The following is a 19,771-nucleotide window of genomic DNA, read 5'->3' as shown; positions in this document are numbered from 1 at the left end:
GGTTCAAACATCTTTCAGATCTGGGGTTGCCAATCTGACCTCATTACTGAGTGATTATTTTCTATGAGTACATATAGTGCTATCACAGCACTCAGTGTATCTTCAGTCAGATTTTACCCGTGATTCATGCAACAATTCATCCATGGAGTGAGGAGTAGCTGAAATCCTAGAGGCTGTCCTCATTTTGTCTTCAGCTTTTTGTGAGCAACTCTGTATACAGTGACTTAGCTGGTGATGCCAAGGACCATTGACATCCTTGGCCTTTGTTCCCAGGCCTCCTTCACAGTAATCACTGAACTCTTTGCTTCAATATACCCCTCTATTAACTATAAATAAAAATACATCTTGTTTCCTGGTGAACGTTGTTCAGCTTAACAACTGTTAGTAAAATGCCTTGAAATATTTAGATGAGAGAAGCACACTTCAGAAGTGGGATGTAGGTAAGGTTTCATTAGGAGCACACTGGCCGCTTAATGGGCTCTGACATGTTAAAGCAATTTCCAGAGGAACGTGGGGATTCTTTTTGCTGACACTGTGATGTGCTCTGGAAATTGTCACCCTCTCCAATGCATTAGGTAGTCGGTTGTTAAAATAGAAAGAAAAACAAAGACAAATAGTTAAACTGAGACTGTAATTATTTTGTTTGTTTGTTTGTTTAAATAAAGATAGGGCTTTCTCTTTAGCACCTAAAAAATGCACCTTTATTAGCATGGCTCAGTAGCAATTTTTTTAACTTTTACAATGAAGATGCAGCAAGTGGTGTCTACAGTGCTGCTATGTAGAAGTGATTGATCAAAATACAGACACAGGACACAAGTGCAATCAGACGTGCTTTATTTATAATTCTTATTACATTGTGGTTACAAAAAGTCTGTAATGGAAAGCAAGTTTATATGCAAGAGCCAAAAATGGATAATTTTATTAGATGATATAGACTCTGGTAGGACTCCTTAATTACTTAACAGAGATTGTCATCTTGCATTTACGACACACTGCTCAGTCCCTTGTACCCCAGAGGACTTATTTAGGAGACTGACAATGCGGAGTTTCTAATGTGGTCACATAAGCTTGTACAAAATGAGTGTCTATCCATGCCTGAAGTGAAAGCCCCCAGAAGTCTGGTGTTCCTGGATCCAGGGGTACTCACTGAGCATGTGAGGTGGTGTGAATCTTTGCTTTGTTTCACATTCTTCAGCAAAATAGCAGCCTGCATTTCTCCCCTCCCAGGACTTGCTTATTTTTAAAAGCTGGTCACAGGTTTTGCAGGAGGCAATGTGTGGCAAGAAGAGGAGCAGAAGGCAAGTAATCTCCCTTGCTTTCTCACTGATGAGACCACAAAGTGACACGTCCATACATAGCACGATAAAGTCCCAATATTTTATGAGCATGAGGCTCCTTTTAACTTCTTTGGAAGACGTTAGCTCACCTGTGCTGTTAGTACGGGGCATGCTCTTACACACTGTGGTTAGTGAAGAGGAGCTGCTGCAACCTGGGGCACGTGCATCATTGCCTTGTGGAAAAAGATCCTGAGAAGGATCTCAGGGGAGATGAGAAGCGAACACACTCATACCCTCCTGCTGCCCTAGCACACTGGTGTACATGGCTTAAGGTGGAGCAATACCCCACATGGAAGACTAACGGAAACCACAGATTCAGAGCAGCCTGTGGGCCCGAAAGTCATCAGGGGAGGAGCGATGCCTTAGGAGGCTCCATTGCACCCCACAGAGGAATATACTCCACAAGCAGACTCAGCTTGTGGAGTTTCTGACTCTAAGGATACATCTTTGTTCCTTTTGTGTCTGAGTTTCTGCCCCTGTGTCTTCCTGGGGCTGCTCATGTGACATGACTTCATTCTGCAGTAACTGTGATTCCCAGGAAACTTTCCAGCATGGTTTAGTCTAGACTCATCCCCATGTGGTGGCTCCAGTGCAGAATATTTGCTAGGCTTGTGAGACTGGCAGGAGAAGACCCTCATGCTGCCCCCTCCACTCCTTCCTCCTTTACCTTGTTTACCGTGGCAGAGCCTGGACTGCTCTGGGGCAGGGAACCCCACCGACACACACACATATATATGGGAAATGGGACTACAGGCTAGGTTCAGGAGAGAGAAAAGGCAAAAAAAGGATGAAGAGAGACCACACCATACAAAAGAAATGTGACCAGGAAATGCAAGTTTGGTGTGAGGAACTCTGAGCAGGCGCATGAAAGACTGAATTTTCATGAGAGGAGAGGAACAGTGTATCAACAGCGTATGGGGAGGGATGAGAGCATGAAATAAAGGATGTGTGGGTGTCTGCAGACGTGGAAGAGTAAAACAGAAACCACAGGGAAGCAGCAAGAAGAAACAAAGAGCTGGGAAAATTCTGGAGGTAACATATCCTGAGAGAGGCTTCCAGGAAAGTGAGCTCTCCATGAACTGGAAAATTATAATATTGTAAGATAAAGTAGTCCTTTTAGCTAGAAATATCTGTTTTTATTGCAGCCTGAATGATCTACCATAAGGTTGTGTAATTCAGTCTAAGAATTTATAACACTAGGTTCTTTTTTGCTCTTTTTCAGTGAAATATCAGGCCTTAATTAAAACTAAAGTTCAGACTACTTTGGTGAATGGAGCTTTCCGGATTCCCTTGCAGTACTAATGCAAAAGACCATAAATACAAGTGAACTATAGGAATAATATGGCCTAGGATTGCCTTTAATTACGTGTATCTAATTTTAAAACATTCATTATCTAGGTGCTTTTTCAAGTTCTCCCCAGTGTTACCAATTACTTTTCTTTATTATATTTTGTTCAGCACAAGGATGACCAAATTAACAATAAGTAGATTTCTACCTCTTTTTTTTTTTTTCCTTCTAATGTGATATTTTGAAATATAGCTACACGAGAGATGAAGGCAGCACATTTGTTCATGGTTTCTGAATCTGGATATTCAGCTCACCATACACATGCCTCAAAGCATTGCAATTCAGGCTTGCAATCAGCTTTCGTAACCCTGGTCGTTTTGGGATGCATTTTAATTCCCAGATCAAGGTGGAGTTTGCTGGGATTTGCCTGCAGGGAAGAAGAAAAATAACAATATTTTGATCAGTTAGCCAATGCTCTCAAACTGACCCACAACTGGAGAAACTGAAGGTGGATATTATAACACGTCTGAAATTTTTTGTTTCACTCGGTCTCATAAGTGTCCTATAAATTATTCCCTTAATCTTCTGTTCGTCACAGAACTGACTCTGTCAAAGCTTTTTCTAGCCTTTCCTCCAGGCTAATTTTGAATTTCCAAAATGAATCTGTTTTTCTCTGCCTCCTGTCACTTTCTCTCATAATTACTTTCAGAATTATCTTCTTTATTGATAACATACATATTTTTCTACTTTGTAATTCCATTTTACCTGTTTATTATAGTCTATAGCCTGTTGGTGATACCCTAAAAGGTTAAATAAGTCCTTGTTACGAAGTTTCCAGGGCATTTCCATGCAAACCAGAAGAAGTTCTGGTAAGATGTTGAGTCCCTGGCCAGCTACTACCCTGTACCACCCTGCCACAGTTGTAACATCAGCAGATGTCTTTGCTGGCCACTTCAGATGACTTCTTCACATCCATACAAATAAGTCAAAGTGTTCTTGGGACTCCTGCTGTTAGCAGATACTCTTTTACATTATGTATGACTCTTGATAACTTATAAAGTAACTGTATTCTCTGCCGCTCTTGATTTTCAATTTTGCTACAATTAAGATGCATGGAGAGCCTCAAGTATTGGGTTTCTGTGTTTTGTCAGCGCTTTTGCTACATTCTGTGTGCAGGTTTTGAAGGCTGATATTGATGGATTGATTATGTTTGGGGGATGTCACGATACAGCTGCTCAAAAAAAAAACCAATGGATAAGGTAACGTAGTGGGGAGCTATTTATAAAAATGAATGTTCTTTTTTTTTTTCAGCATTAAGTGAGAAGATTATGAATTTAGCCAGTGTTCTCATCTCACATGGCCATGGTATTCTGCAAACAACTGAACAAAGTGAGAGTAAAGTAAGCGTAAACTTTAGTTACAGTTTCAAATTCTCATCTGGTAGGATTTGGCTCAGATGCCATGTCCTGTGCCAGAGTCAGGACAGAAATGACGGTCCAGGCTTAGCACAAGTTGCCACAAGACAAGAAACTTTAATTAGCTCTAAATGAGCTAGCCTGCAATCCTCCCACCTGGATATTTGTTTCAGTGTAAGTCTGCCCCTGCTAAAATGAGAGGTATTCCAGCTCCTTAGATGTTAGCTTAGGTATCTCCACATGGCACTGCATTGTATTTTGCATATACAGTCTTAGGTACTCTGAGGCATGTACCCAGTTTTAGAAAAGAAAAAACAGAAGATGGTCATATTTTTTTTTTGTGAACATCTGCAGGCTGCTTCCAGCAAGCGTCTTCCCTATTTTTATCTTTGTTCTTAGTGAGACATACTCTATTTCCCTCAGCTGGCTTGCCTGCTCCACCAAATGCCCACTAAAATGGCACCTTGCTAAAGCAATGACTTCAATTGCTGCACAAGGTTAAATACCTTTTTAAATTTAGAGTTTATGAGAATGATCTGCAAGGGATGATTTGTATGGAAAGTGAAGAAGATATTCTACAAGATGGCTGGGCAGCAAGTTTCGGTCTACTTTCTTGAGCACTTGGGGGACAGATTCTCTAAAGATTAATGTTTCCAGACCACATCTTCACAGTGCCCCAGTGAGAGAGGGTAGCACTACCATCCCTGATTTATAGTGCTAGCATCTCTGCGCACACATGTATGTATTTTTATATATATATATATATATATGTATTTATCTATATATGCATACGCAGGAAGACCACAGCTGTGCTAGGAAACCAAACCAACCTTTTCCTGTTTCTCTACTGTCCTAATTCTATGACAACTTGCTTCTCTCTACAAATGCTAATACTAGCTAAGCTTGGACATGTAGAAACACCTAAAGTGACTTACCTGCTAGTGTGAATGCATGCTTGGCTAAAATCCTTTTAACAATATCCATCATAGCCTGGTTAATTCTCTTTTGTCATGTGAAGACTATGCTCCATGTAGGAACTGCAGCTGCCAAAAGCTTTTCCATAAGTCATGCTCCTCATCTCTCTCAGCCTAATAGCTAAATATTACTCTATATACAGCACTTGTGAATGGTTAAGACTGAAGTTCCCAAGCTACTTCATTCCCAGAAAAATGTTGTATCAGCTGGATCACACTCGCCTGTTTTGTGGAGTCACCCATGTGATACAGAAAAGCTAGCTTAAAAGTACTGGGAGGTCAAAAGTCTCATCCCCCAGAATATTGCAAAAGGCACATCGCATATGTGACAGTCCTCAATGGACAGGGAAGCAGTGGATGGGTGGGGAAAGCCTAGGATAGGTTTAACTCTCTTTGCAAATGCAGTAGAGCCACCCTAATCTGATTTTCCTGGGAGAGAATTCAGTGATGAATGGTTCTGCGTAATATGCTGAGCCATCATCACATCAGAGCCATTTATCACTCTGAATGCAAGAAGGCAAATGCGATTATTATTTAAATAAACTACAACTGCCCCCTGCTCTGTCCTCTATGTGAATAACCTGCAGCCTTCTTTCATCTCAGAGACATTAAATCTTAAAATGACTAAGTTGATCCATTTCCATTTTAAATGATGCCAAGGGCACTATGAAAAGGGGAAAACATGGTGACTTGAAGGAAAATGACGTCTGTTCCATGAGTCATTTTTCTCCTCAACTCCTGTGCCTTTGATGCACCTAACAACTTCTGCATCCTTAAAGTGAGAACAGCCCACGGCAGCTTTTGGATCGAGAAAGATGGAGAACAACAGGGGAGGCTGGCACGGCTGGGCGGCAACGAGGTCTATTGCTGCAGCTTGTGTAACTCGTGTGGACCGTGCTGAGTCATGTTCAGCAGCGTCTGTGACATACCACGTGCACAAAGCAAGCACAGTATGATGCCCTTTCACAGTCATTTTTCTATCCAGCTCCACTCTGGAGACTGGTTTTGATCTTTTTATCCCCGGCCCAGGTGCAATCAGGCTCAGACCTCCCATCCTGGCTGCAGATAGTGCTGACAATTTATGAAGCTGCTGAAGCACAGGAAATTTTTCAAACTCCTTTCGCACACACCTGGGGACCATCAGCTCAGGTAATGATAGATAACATTGCTTTGGCTGCCCAAGACTAAGCAATGGCTGCAAATTTTTTCCAAGGATCTCAGTTATATATCCTGGAACTGGCTAATGCTGAGCTTATAAGACAGAACTAAAAGAGGGTTTAGGAAACAATTTGTGTAACGTACGGGTACTGCTACGTCAGCGTGAGGTGCAGCTCTGAGTATAGTGAAGGTAGCTGAAGGACTTTCCTTTTCCTCAGGCTTGGGAGCACCCTGTGTTGGGAACACACCTCTGTGCCAGAGCAGCCCTCTGCAGTGGTGTTACTGGGAGGAGCTGTGTGCTCGCACACCTGCTGCAGCCATCCCAACAGGCTCTGCTGCATCTGATACAGGTTTTGTGTCTTGGCGCAAACTTGCAAAGATCATCTGAGGTACCTGAATGCCTTGTATAATCATGATTAACACAAGTGGAGAAAAGCCCTTTTTGAAACACAGCACAGGACTTGATTTGCACATACTGAGAGAGAGGCAGTAAACACTTCATGTGTAGGATAAATCTGTCTTTCTGTGATAGCAGCTTGTAGGTGCTATTGTCAAGTGCTAAAAATAATATAATACAGTGAAAAAGTAAACTCAGGCTGCATTAGCAACTACCTACAACACTACCTCTTCCTCCAACACTGGTACTGAATGTATGAAATGCTCTCACAGTCTCTCTGCACAGTCTCTCTGGACAGCCTGACTTTTTCTGACTATTGAGACCTACAGCTCCCCTGTGTACTGAATTTTAAAGTAAAGAGAGAGTGTCTGAATTGAATTACTCAGCATGGCATTAGTTAAGTGTCTCTTGTGAGCAAGCAGGGGACAAACTCCCAGCTAGTTTTGCTTTCCTCCCTACCTGAACTCCTTTTTCATTGTTCTCAGCACACCAGGTCCCTCAAGGCGGAGCGTGACGTTCTCCAGGGTTTGTTTCAGAGGATTGGTGAATTCCACGATCACAGACATTTCTTTATCAGCTACCATCTCACCTTTGGTCTGCAAGACAAGGAAAGGACAATGCACCACAAGCTGATAATAATAAAATTCCCCACGGCAAAATCTGTAGGGTTAAATACACAGTACGTGCAAGGAAGGAGAGTAGGGGGAATGGGCCACACAGCAAAATAGCATGAGGCAGAGAAATCCTAGTCAGAAGAAAATTGTTGATGGGCCCATAGGTACTCCTGGAGATTTTTCTGTCCATTGCAATTTTCCCTCAAGCCACACGGCAGGTCAAGAGGCAGGCCCTCATTTCCATAGAATAAAACCAGAAATCTGCATGCACACTCCTGGAGCTGAATGTCCAAGTGAGGGTGAGTCCAGATGAGAGGTGCCTCTCTCCCAGATTCTGCTCCCCTCCCCAGGCTCCTCACCAGCACTGAAGTGCAAGGCCCGCTTGGGACATAAGCTCCAGAAGAGAAGGGCAGGTCTTATTACCGTAAATTAGAAATGCCAGGTCATGTTGCTTGCACCTCCCACAAGTGTGGTGCCCATCTTCCCCCTGCCTTGCAACTGGCTCTTGTGGTCTGAAGGGTTTCTAACCCTGCATATGTGCTCTACGTAGACTTGAGAGCCAGTTGTCCTCCAAAACCCTTACATAGCAAAAAAGCAACACATTTTGCACTGTAAAACATTAAACTGCCAGACTAATGAACAGCAATCACATTGACTTCCACATGTATTATAGTACACTCCTGAAGGGATCTGTCTGTCCCTTCAGATCAGTGCCAGCAGTACAGCTGTCTGCAAAACACTTCCAAAAACAAAGTGCTTTTAAGCAATGACTTCATGCATGAGGATATTTGTTTTTTTCTCTCCTAGAAACATGACATTTCTCACAGAATATAAAAGACTCAAGCAAGGGTTTTCAACTTATGACTGGCAGATCTCAGCTGGTCCATGGACTACCTTAAAGGGCCTTGAGAAAGGTAACTAAGAAAAACAGGTATCTTGTCAATACATTCAAAGTGTACTACTGGGGTCTGCAGCCCTACTGCAATTTTTAAGGGGTATGACAGTCACAAAAAGTTGGAAAGACTGGTCTAAGGGATCACTCTGCACCAAATATGGATATATTGACTGGCGTAAAGGATGTGATACTCACATATAAGCTCTCAACAGCATTTAGCTGCCTGAATTTGCAAACAGACATCAGTGGCATTTTCAGAAGTCCTAACCCAATGTCCTCCTTATTTCAATTGCCCATTTAAGTCCACTATTACATGGGAGGATTCAAAATCATCCTGAACTCCCACACACGCAACTGAGACCACGACATGTACTTGCTGAGCTTATTTTTGTAACCTGGTCTCAAGCTAAATTAGAATATGGTATAATTTCTCAACTATTAATTCTGACAATCTCCTTAGACCAACAGAGGAAGGTCAAAGGTATACCCGGAGACATGAGGGGAAATATGTTTTCCATTCTTCTCTCTTACTCTCACATTAGGAACTCCAATCTGCCAGTCACATTCAGTGAAGAAATCTGATATGAAAACTAGGGAAATAAGCTTCCTCAGATTTCTTAAAAAACCAATAAAGCAACGTTTCCCATATAAATACATAGGTATACACATGTATACACACACTTAGAAAAATCCAGCTATTAAAATTTCATTGTATTTTTACACATCACAAAGATGCAGAGAAGAGACAAACACAGTTTTACTAGACAACATGGTTATTGGACAAGCAACCTATCCTATATACTAAACATCCTTTCTTCATAAAAGCAGGGAGGATAAACTATTTTTAAGCTGAAATTTGGGATGCTGTATAAGATGTTCTGTTTAAGTATTGAATTGAAAGAACTCTCTACTTTTAAAATTTGATTATTGAAGATAGATATTTGAAGTAGAGTTTATCTGTCTTGTTTACCTCCTCTCAGAATGCTCAGTAAACCAAAAAACTTTTGTTTGAAAATACCAATAATCTGACCAGATCATTGTGACATATCTGCAAACCATGAAATGGAGTAGATTTTTTTTGCAAACTTCACTGTAGTTTTGACCTATGTTTTTTAAAAAAACTTTTTCTGCAGAAGGCTGAGGTTACTGCATAAATTATTATATGTAAACCTGAACATTGGTTCAAATAAATATACAGAAAAAAGGTCTATGAGCTTAGATTTCTTTCAAGGTCCTTAATTCTAGGGAACTGCATTCACGTTTATATAAAGCTTCCTAAACTGATGTTCCAATTTTTTTTTTTTTTAGTATTAGGAAAAAAAGCAGATACAAATTACATCATTCAAAGCAGATGAAGGCTCAGCACTTTTGAAAATAAGGGAATTTATTTTGATGCCCAGTTATGAATTGAGAACTCTAAATCTCAGCCCTGCCTTTGTTGCACAACAGAGGATCCTTGTCCTATCACAAACATCACACTTCTATATTTTTGTAGGCACTATGCCACCGTTGGTAGAAATGCTTGAACTCCAGGGAACTCCACTCAGTACATTCACAGAGTGGCAGCAAAGCACTGAAATCCTGAAAGCATTGTCCCAAATGGATGCTGTCCGTCCAAGATTGGAGAAACTTTCCACAACACCTGCAGGAGCTTTCCAAGCAAATTCACCTCAACAGCAGTGCCCTTCATTCTTCAGCAAGAGGCCTCTGTGCTATGTTGCTCTAAATATAACAGACTTCTGAAGTAAAGACTTGAGTAATCTCTCCTACCTTTTGAGTTTCTCCAGCTTTCTCAGATTTTTTCCCCACCTTCCTCCACTAAGATCACTTCAGCTGTTTACTACCGCTGATGCTGCCAGCCTCAGACCTTAATGTAGGGATACTCAGTACAATACACAACATATCTATACATGCTTGTACACTCATCCAGCCACTGCTTTATAAGGTCCATGTTAGACTGAATGTCCAATGTGTCCATACACACATACACTCCCTCAACCCAGAGGTCAATGTGGCAGCCTTGTAGAGAACAGCCCACACGGAGCATGGTGGTCGTTCCCCTCCACCCCAGCCCTGAGCTACCTTGATCCGCAGGGCAGGAATTTCCAGAACCATCACCTTCTGTGTGGCCAAAATCTTCCCTGTTTCGTTGATCCGTGCCGTCACAAAGAAATGAAAGGAGGCTTGATCCAACAGGTCACTCATGTACTCACTCGATTTGATCACAACATCGAAAGCACTGGCTGAGAGGAGAAACAGAAAAGAAAAAAGGCATCTGAAGCAATCTAATGGCTAATTGTTCCTCCCCTCAGGGCCAGTGTCAGTCACATGAGTGCTTTGGAAGAAAAGGCGTCCTACCACCAAAGAGTTATTTTGATTTTTTTTTCCCAAAATTTGACTTCATTTCTTTGCCTAACCATTCCCCATCTTATCTTGCCCTCTTTCCCTTTAGGCTGTGAGCTCCGTAGGGCAAGGGCTGGGTTTGTGCATAGGCTCTGCCCAGTGCCTATCACCATGGGCCCAGGTTACTGTTGAAGGTTTCTAAGCACTACCACAAAATAAGTGAGAAGCAATACTGGCAATAAATAGCTACTAGGCATGAAGGTCCAAAACAGCTTTTGAGTATCACCCCTGTAAATGTCTACTTTTTCACTTTATTCCTGTCCTTTCTCTGCCTCTCTTCCTGTCAGAGGGATGCCAGCAGGGATGACACCCTAGCAGCCACTGGGGGTTGTGATCCTATGTAGGCTACCTGGGAGACCACTTGCCCTCCAAGACATATCTGGATATCATCCTTTGTCCTACACTGGACTTGCGGGCAAAATTTAGCAAGAAGGTCCTCCTGTTGCCAGCATGCCTTCCAGAGAGCTTTCACGTGCTCCCTGACAATAATTATTGGAAGGAACAAGTCCCCCTAGGCTAGATGGTTGAGATGCAGAGAATCATTAATTTTAACCATATTGAACTGCAATTCCCAGGCTGACAATGGTGTGAGAATGTGATGCAGAGAAGCAGACCTGCTAACTAAGTGGCCAGGAAGAATATATAGATCTGGAGCTCTTTCCTCTACAAATATTCATTATAACCCTAATAAACATATCAAGATCTCCCATCTCTTAACTATGATTATTACTGTTATCCATTATTTGTATTGTATTTGCGATATACGCCATACACACTGGGATAACTGAACTTGGATAAATGACATCACTTGTTTTTGCTTTTTTGATCTGCACACATCAAAACCCATTCTTTGATTTGGTTTCAAAGCTATTCCCTTGGTGACCACCTGACCTGGATTTACCAGGCCAGCCTTAAATTTACTTGATGTGCTCCCCCTCCCTCCCTCTCACTCTGTATCTCGTGTAAAATAATTTCCCATAATGCTCCATCTGTAAATTATAAATCAGGCAAGGTATTTCTCATCAGTGTAAAGTAAAGTAAACAAACAAATAAATAAATAAATAGATTAGTTACAATCTAAGAGAAATTTACTTTACAGTGGAAGGAAAGATGAACTTTTCTGTTTAAATTTAATCACTACAGGGAGAAAAAGAATAATAGACTTCCATTTCCTTAGCACTGGCTGTGCTGGCAAGTTGCCAGTACCACTTACCACACTTGGGAAAGCCAAGGGAGACACAGCATCAAGCTGCCTTACAGCCTTTCAAAAAAACCAGAGAAAACTAAATATAACTGAGTAGATACAAGAGCACCTTTGAAGGCAGTGGAAGGTTTAAGCTATTCAAATCCTCAAAGATGTTTTCAACCCACTCAAGTCCTTTAATCATTATTCTGAAAACCATGCATTTGCTTCCTGTTTGAAAACTTAGTTTGCTTCATTCTTTCAGTAGCATAAGCTGGAAGAATGCCTTTGACACATCTTTATCATATAATAATTTATTGTTACCAGATATATATATATATATATACACACACATACACTTCTTGCCATGGACAAAGCCTACAGATTCTACCTGAGTGCCTCGAAAGGTATCCTACCATCACATCCCTGACAGAGTATTCTCACACTGTTGCAAATTATCATGCTGCCTCCTTTCGTGCTGCCCATCTGCTCAGACACCACTCCGGATTGCACAGGTACTCCATTCCAAGGCAAAGATGAAAGACTTTATGTTCAAGTTTTATGTGTCACCTTCAGAGATGGCATAACTGGTGAGGGGTTTTTTGTCCTGTTGTGGGGACAAAGTGCACCACAAGTTGATGACTGTAGCTCAGCTATAAGCTGATTTCAACACTGAAAGGTGGTAATACCTTGAAACATGCCTCCTTGGCCACAGGCAGTCATGGGGATGTATTTTTGGTACACACACACACACAAAAAAATCATATTCTGTTCTCTCTTTGTTGCCTCTCTCTGGTCTGTATTCACTCACCGTTGGTCAGTTCAGAGTTTCCAGCACAGCTTTTACAAACCATTTACTTAACTTAGAAAACATGAATTATGAGGATCAGTGTTGCTTAAAGATGATCTATTCATTTCATTTCTTGCACAGAGGAGATAGATGAGCCTCAAAGCACTGCAGAAGCTATGTTTTAGGTAATAATACCTTTGATGCAAAAGCAGATGTAAGACTGAATTTTCCCCTGTCAAAGAAGTGGCACAGAATTTAGACTGATCACTTGAAATTGATTTTTTACTGTACCTAGCCAAGTCTCAAAAAAGTTTTGCATTATTTTGGATCAGGACACTGATGCAAGCCAATATAAAATCCCATACTGTGTTTTGATAGGCTGTGTTGGAACAACCCAATGCAACCCAGAGTCAGACAGTTTCCAGACCCCTTGCAAATGAGTCAAGGAGTTAGAAAGAACCAGCAAGCAGCTATCAGGGCTTTGTTATGGACTAGAGACAGGATTTTTATTAACCTTCACCTGTAGATCCCTGTAAGTGGACTCCTATTTTATGGAGATTAATGAGCTCCAAATCAAAACATGCAGTTTTAGATGACACTCGAAGTGGAGGATTTTTTTTCATGGCATGGCAGGAACCATGATTCCACAGAAGCTTCTCACTGAGACAAAATCCATCCTCTCTGAGGAGAGAAGGCTTACAGTATCTCCTGAGCTGGGATGAAATAGACAAGACAGACGAGAAAGCTCAGACGTCAGCCAAGGTTGCTGTGATCAGGAGAAGACCCAGATCAGGAGGCACATCCTCTGGCCTCCCAAAGTCCTGCCACTCCTGCTGCACTCAGCAGAGCTTGCTTTTTGCCAGTAGCAGTGTTAAGAAGGCAAATTAATTGCTCCCGACTTTCTCAGTAGGGAACTGGAGTAGAGGATCCTCTCCCTTAGCCTCCATCAGAGCACGTTCTCATCATTTTTGCTGAGTTGGAGGCACTGACCCAAGAGCACAGGCCTGTCAGAAGAACAACTGATTGGCAGTCACTTCTTGCTGGAGAAGCCAGAGATCTACAACCAGCGTGCTCCGTAAAGCTTTGGAGTACAAGAGGTCCTCAACACTTGCTGACTATTTTCTGAATGGGGCTGCCATGGCTGACAGGAAATAAATTGGTTATGTCCAAAATAAAAAAGGAAAACTTCCCTCTTCCCTACTTTGAGCAGTGAAAAATCCTGTACTCAGACATGTGAGCGAAGCTGCCAGGAACTTCTTATCTCATGAGAAGAGGGAGGCAGGATCTCCCCACCACAGTCCAGAGGGCACTAGGAAAAGCAAGTGTTGCATCTGTAAAGATAACTGCAGCCTGCCCAGCTGACAAATGCCCCTGGCTCTATAGTGCCATATTATAGTTACAGATCAACTTTTTACATTGCTGTAAATATAAAATCCTGAACCATCCATCCCTCCAAAGCCAGGTATGCACTTGGACCCACTCAGAGCTTGTCAGCTCTTTCAGGTAAGACAAGATATTCACCTTTTCATCCCTGTAAATGACACTCTGGGGAACCAGAATTTTTCCTTTACTTGCTGAGATACTGCTAGGAGACTAAAGGTACAAAAAACAGTACCTTGCAGTTTCATTTAAAGCACTCCTTTGCTTTTTTTTTTTTTTTTTTTTTTTTTTTACTAAATAAGAAAAGTGAACAGTTCCCAGACATGCAGCTTGGTGTAAGGGAGCATTATGCAGGGAGCAACAGTCTGAAGAAAACAACCTCAGTTCTAAATGACACAGGTAGCAGGGCCAGAGGTGGGACTGGAGCCTCCTGATACTCAACAGAATTTTCTACCCCTAGCTACTAGAATTGGCTCTACCTATGGGTACAGACATTGGTGACAGTTAATGACACAGAGAAAAAAAGCTAGCAGGTTTGAAAACAACTATGCAAGTCTTACATGAAGAGGGTTTCAGTTGCACACTGAAAGTGTGTTTCTTGAATTCCATTTTTGTGACTCCTGTATAAAAAACGATGTTGCCTGAGAGGTACACAGTAGCAGTGTAGTAGTTGTGACTTCTGTTCTTGAAAGTTATAGTGACTTTAAAGTCACTGCCAAGGACTGCTTTTTGCATTTGGAAGTCCATGTCAACATCCATCTGTGGCTGATACCTGGTATCTTGGGTAGTTTGCTTTTTAACGCCGTACATCACAGCAGTCTCAAGAGCCAGTCTCTCTTCTGCTGAGCCTAGAAAAGAATGAAAGTCAAATTTAGAAGAGAAACAGGAGTACTGCGTTAACCCACTCACCAGTCACAAGGGTGCATCTTCCATAGTTTGTGGTAGTTGAAATGAATGGATGATGACCGTGAACTTCCCCATGTTAAAGTTAACATTACGAGAACGTCACAACTTCCAAGTGTGCTGATCTTAAAGATTCAAGCTGTATCAGATAACTTGACTTAGCTTAATTGATGTTAATGGAGCTACAATGATTTACTCTGTACAAACATCTGGCCTGAGTAAGAAATGTCTAAGTAGCTGCACAGAAATCCTTGAATTGTTTTGAATGTTTTGGGTTACTCCATAACTACTCTTTGTTTTCACTACAGCTTATTCAGTCCAAAGCATTTCTGAGTAGCAGTCTGTGCTGCTATCAAGGCATCTGCAGTCTTTCTGGGATGGAGTTACAGAGGGCACCTTGGCAGCTTTTCATGCAGCTCCTTCAGTGCCAGAGGTCTGTAAATCCACCATCCAAGATCTGACGGAGTCACTATGGTCTCACCCCATTTCAGGTTACCTTCTTGGAACTTGTACTCCTCAGTAATCTCCATCATTCCATCACCTCCAACTTCTTTGGTCACAATCAACTGCCCAATATGGGTTGTATCAATTTTTTCTATCACTTGAGTTCCATTTTTCTCCCTTCGTGAGTAAACAATATCACTATTCACCTATAAAATTAAATAAAAATAGATTGAGACATATGGAAGTAGAGAGAGGAAGGGAAGCCAGCCTATCTCCCCTCAAAAGAGTGACACATTGACTTGAAGTCCAAATGACATTGACGTCACATGTTTAAAATGAGTCATATGCTACAACAATGACTAGATTAATTTTACTATTTGCAGCTCCAGAACAACAGACAGTGTAAACTTCAGTAGGCTATAGAGATACCATTTGGACTTGGGGAGCATGATTATATATTCCTTGCACCAAAAAGCTTTAGATCGTAGAGAGGGGAATGCTTTACAGATAAAACATCTTTATTCTCTTCTGTCCTAATCTAGATACAATTGAATTAGAGAGAGGCTTGCTCTACAGCTGCTGCAATTCTGGGAACAGCAGCTCCGGTGGTGCAAGAGGTTAAAACTCAAAACCAGGCCCTCTCACTCCTCATGGAGATATTTCACTCTCAGATCTGCCAGTCAAACCACCCACGTGAGCTCTCCTTGACCCACTGCAGCCAAAATGAATACAGTGAGCAAACACCTCTTTAAAATCACTGCATCCATTTTGACTGAAATAAGCAAGGGAGCCTTAACATAAGTGGTTTCGCTGGCATGCCTGAGAAGAAGGTAATAGCTATCAAAGGATGAAGATGAGCAGCTAGAGCTAGTGACTCGTTTGCCAACATAGCTGGAATCTGGGAAGGATAAATGACCACAGCCTGAAGTTTCATTGGAGCCAGAGCAGCTCTTTCTGCTTTGTACATTGGTGAGCAGAGATTAGAGAAATTTCTGTCATTCATTAGAGCCATACCACATCTAATGGCCTGCATGTCAAAATATAGTTGAGATTTTTCTTTGACACAGAGTGTACATGAAGTAACTTCTTAGTCCATAAATTGCAATGGAGCTCTACCTTCTGTCTCATCTATGAGACAGATTTTATTTAACCACTGATATCACTCAAGGCACTAAAAATTTTCAGGTATGTACCTCGGCATAGACAAAAGGAGCATCAAATGGGAAGCAAACATGACCATGCTTAATGGCTTGAACTGAGGCTGGGCCACACCTGTACATACCTGTGGTGAGAACAGAGATAAAGTGAGATATTAAAATGATTAAAAAACATGTCAAGATGTTGTATTTTCTCAAAGAAAAAGAATTCTTGGGGTTCAGTGAACCCTTTTAATAGTTTACGGAAACTCCTGACCAAGAGGTGAAAAGATTAATTTCTGTTGCCAACCCTCTAAACAACACAGATTCAAGTCTGAAACAACCTAAGGTTCGGTACCTTAATGGCACTGTGAAGTCCACTGTAAGCATCCAGTGCTTGAAATGCAGTTAAAGCTGGTTTTGCTTAAAGCAGATAATTTTGGGATGGCTCAGTCATACCACAGGCTGAGAAAGATCTCACTGCAAATTTGCTAACTGGAAAACTAAGGACTGGGAAGAAATAGCAGTGACTTTTCAATTTTCATTTCCTGCCTACTGCCTGCTCAGGAAGTTTAGTAAGGGCTGCAGAAACTGGCTTACGCGTAATGAAGGAGAATTAATTTGATCAGGCTCCTGTATAGGTTCTCTAAAATTTTAGAAGCCATCTTTTGACTAGAAGACTCCATCTCATTTGTACCAAGCAGGGCCCTTCCCATGCAGGATTTTGTGCATGTGCATCATGAGCAGTGTTATACTGAGGACAGATTTATTTAGAGCTCAAAACAAACCAGGACAAGGCCCTGCCCACAGGTGAGTGTAGTTATCTAGTGCAAGAAGTTGACACCACTCATGTGGTGGCACTGGCTCAACTATCATCAGCTCATCATTTGCCACAAAGAACCCAAGCGCTGGAAAGAGAGCTAAGGAGGACTTCAAGCAATATTACCATCACTGGTTTCTTGGGGTGTCCCATCAACAACCTGCCATCCTCCAAAGCCAACAGGAAGATCAGGTCTGGTCATCCACGCTTCATTCCAGCAATGATAGTTCCTTAGATAAGAGATGAGACCAGAATATTAAATTCATGGAAAGAAGCACACAGACCAAAACAAACCTGTGTATTTATGTCCTGCCATTGCTTCAATAACAACATTTGCCAATTTAGGCATAAAAAGATCTGCTCTTCTTAGAGAATAGATTTTTAGGTCTAAAAGTTTGGTACCTACCTATTAAAACCTGAAGGACACAATTCTTTATTGTAGTTTCTTGACTGCAAGTTGAAGAAGATTTTTTATTTTTCTGCTGTGTTTTGAATGCAAATGTCTCTGAGAAAACTTTCCAGTGCTTAGAGATTGTTGAGGTGTACGAAGAGCTACACAAACTACAGTCCCTTTCCAGCCAGACACCTCTACTTCAGTCTGCCTGCTAAAGCGAGCTTTGAATGTTCTTCAAGCCATTGAAGCATGGTCTGCTTTATAACTATTAAGACTGAAGCTTTGATGCATCTTCTAAAGAGATTTTGGGATCAACTCTGTAAAGTACAGTGTGTAGCTTCATTTAATGGCTCAAAACAAACATGCTTAGCTAGTTGCCATCTTGGTTGAGAAGACTCTGCATATACTTTGTAAGACTATCCTCATTGTGGATTTCTTTTAAGATCTTCCCAGTCTGTCATGCCAATTAGGGAGGTCAGATCTCCTGGAAAATACAGCTTTCCATAAAACCCACCTACAACCACTGTGGGCTGAGTCTTGCCTTTAGGGCCCAGGACAGTATGCTGGAAGGTGAATTTCTGAGAGTGGTTCAACTAGGCACTCAGGTTTAAAATGCTCTCGCTTGGCTGGATGCTCAGGAAAAGAAAAAAAACAAACCACTACAGAACCATCACAGTCTTCCCAGAGTGTTTCAAAGATGAGCAGAAAAAAAACCAGACAGCTCTGGTAACTTCCAGCAATCCTACTGATGCTCAAGAGAGAGCACAAGCAAGAAAAAAAGACAATCTAGGAAGAGGGTCTCGCAGTAAAGCTAGTAGAGTGATTGAATTTCATTACTGCAAAAAAAATAAAAGAAGGAAGGAGTAGAGAAAGGGGCAATTTTTCTTGCAAATTATACATATCCTACAGCAGATATCAATAAAATTACATCTGTGTAGCTGCTGATACAGCCCCTAGTACACGCAATTATATTAGCAACCAAAATGAGGATTGTTAAACTCTGACCATTTCATTAATAATAGGTGAAAGCCAGCCATAGAGCAGAATCAGAAGGATCTGAGGCTTGTCTAACAAGACATTTCAAAGTGGAAATGAAAGCTTGGATCAGGGTAAAACTTGTCAGTTAGGAGAGTTAATGAAGCAGCACTACAGAAAAAAGAATTATTCAAGGAAAATGATGCACACTCGGAGAATTTTTGATGCTGCTGAGAGTAGTCAATGCTGAATCATGCTCACAGAGCTTTGCTGAGGGCTACCAGAGAATGGGCATGCACTTTGTGGTAGGTGGGTTTTTGAAAACTGTTATGCCAACATGTGAAAGAGACAATCCCTGCCCTGAAGCCTTCACTGGTTCACTTTGAATCAAACTCAGATGTGTCATTGGCTTTGTGTTCTGCGAAAGAAGAACCTGAAGAGCAGGCAGGAGGGAAGGATGATAAAACCAAGGAGGGGGATAACAGTGTGAACATGGCATTTCTGCTTCAATCTTATAATTAGGTAATGCAGCTTTTTCTATGTTTTTTTTTTTCTATATTCATCCTAGGGGATAGGACCCTTCTTACCGGTTTCTATTAGTGTAGTGTTGAGTGCAACAAGATGGCAATTTTTTTAGGTCTGCTGCCATGCAAATAACAAATGCACTTACGGATACTGAATGTGAATGGACAGAAAGACATTCTTGTAAATGTACATTCTTGTAAAGCACATGAACACTAAGGGGAGGAGGATGAGGGGAACATTTGCCTCTCCAAAACGTAGCAGAAACTTCTCTCTGGTAGAAGTGAGCACAGCTGAGGAGCTGGCTCCACAGCCATAATTTGTTAAACTGATTCTGTAGCTCATGTATTCTACAGCAAGCCTGAGACATTAAAGAAAACAAGAATGGCTATACCAATCAATGTAGTGACCATTAAATATTTACAGAGATAATTACGAATAGACTAAACAAAGTGATGGGGAAATTAATAAAAGATGACCAGGTGGGTTTTGTGCCTGGAAGACAATTTAAGCAGGGTACTTTGTATTGCTTATGAGACAGGCACATGCTGGAAACAGCTGCTGCCCTTTCATTAGCTAATAAGCTCAAGCATTGGGGTTGAGAGAGGCACTAACATCAGTGAGAAATTAGAGAACAGTGAGCTGGAAGTGAATGGGAGAGCAGAGGTCTCAGAAGGGCTTTCTCCACATGCCTGGACATGGAGGAATCCCCATAGGGTCGGGTGATTTTGAGAAAGTTTCTC

At 41.5% G+C, this 19,771-nt stretch overlaps 1 protein-coding gene across 3 annotated transcripts in view; it reads right to left on the bottom strand.

Moving 5' to 3' along the window:
* Positions 1–817: 817 nt before the first annotated feature.
* F13A1 (coagulation factor XIII A chain) overlaps positions 818–19,771 on the bottom strand; it is a 63,058-nt gene continuing 44,104 nt past the window's right edge. For all 3 annotated transcript variants that reach the window (XM_086740247.1, XM_086740248.1, XM_010119869.2), the window contains 7 exons: positions 17,264–17,367; positions 16,375–16,463; positions 15,234–15,387; positions 14,395–14,682; positions 10,161–10,321; positions 7,029–7,165; positions 818–3,052 (listed from right to left, as the gene is read on the bottom strand). In XM_086740247.1, the coding sequence (XP_086596373.1) occupies positions 2,908–3,052; positions 7,029–7,165; positions 10,161–10,321; positions 14,395–14,682; positions 15,234–15,387; positions 16,375–16,463; positions 17,264–17,367 (1,078 nt within the window). In that variant the 3' untranslated portion in view covers positions 818–2,907. The remainder of the gene's footprint in view (positions 3,053–7,028; positions 7,166–10,160; positions 10,322–14,394; positions 14,683–15,233; positions 15,388–16,374; positions 16,464–17,263; positions 17,368–19,771) is intronic.

The sequence above is a fragment of the Chlamydotis macqueenii genome, chromosome 2 (genome assembly GCF_036417535.1).
Source record: "Chlamydotis macqueenii isolate bChlMac1 chromosome 2, bChlMac1.mat, whole genome shotgun sequence".
Lineage (NCBI taxonomy): Eukaryota > Metazoa > Chordata > Aves > Otidiformes > Otididae > Chlamydotis > Chlamydotis macqueenii.
Note: the sequence above shows the minus strand (reverse complement) of the source record. Positions and strands in the feature narration are given on the sequence as shown.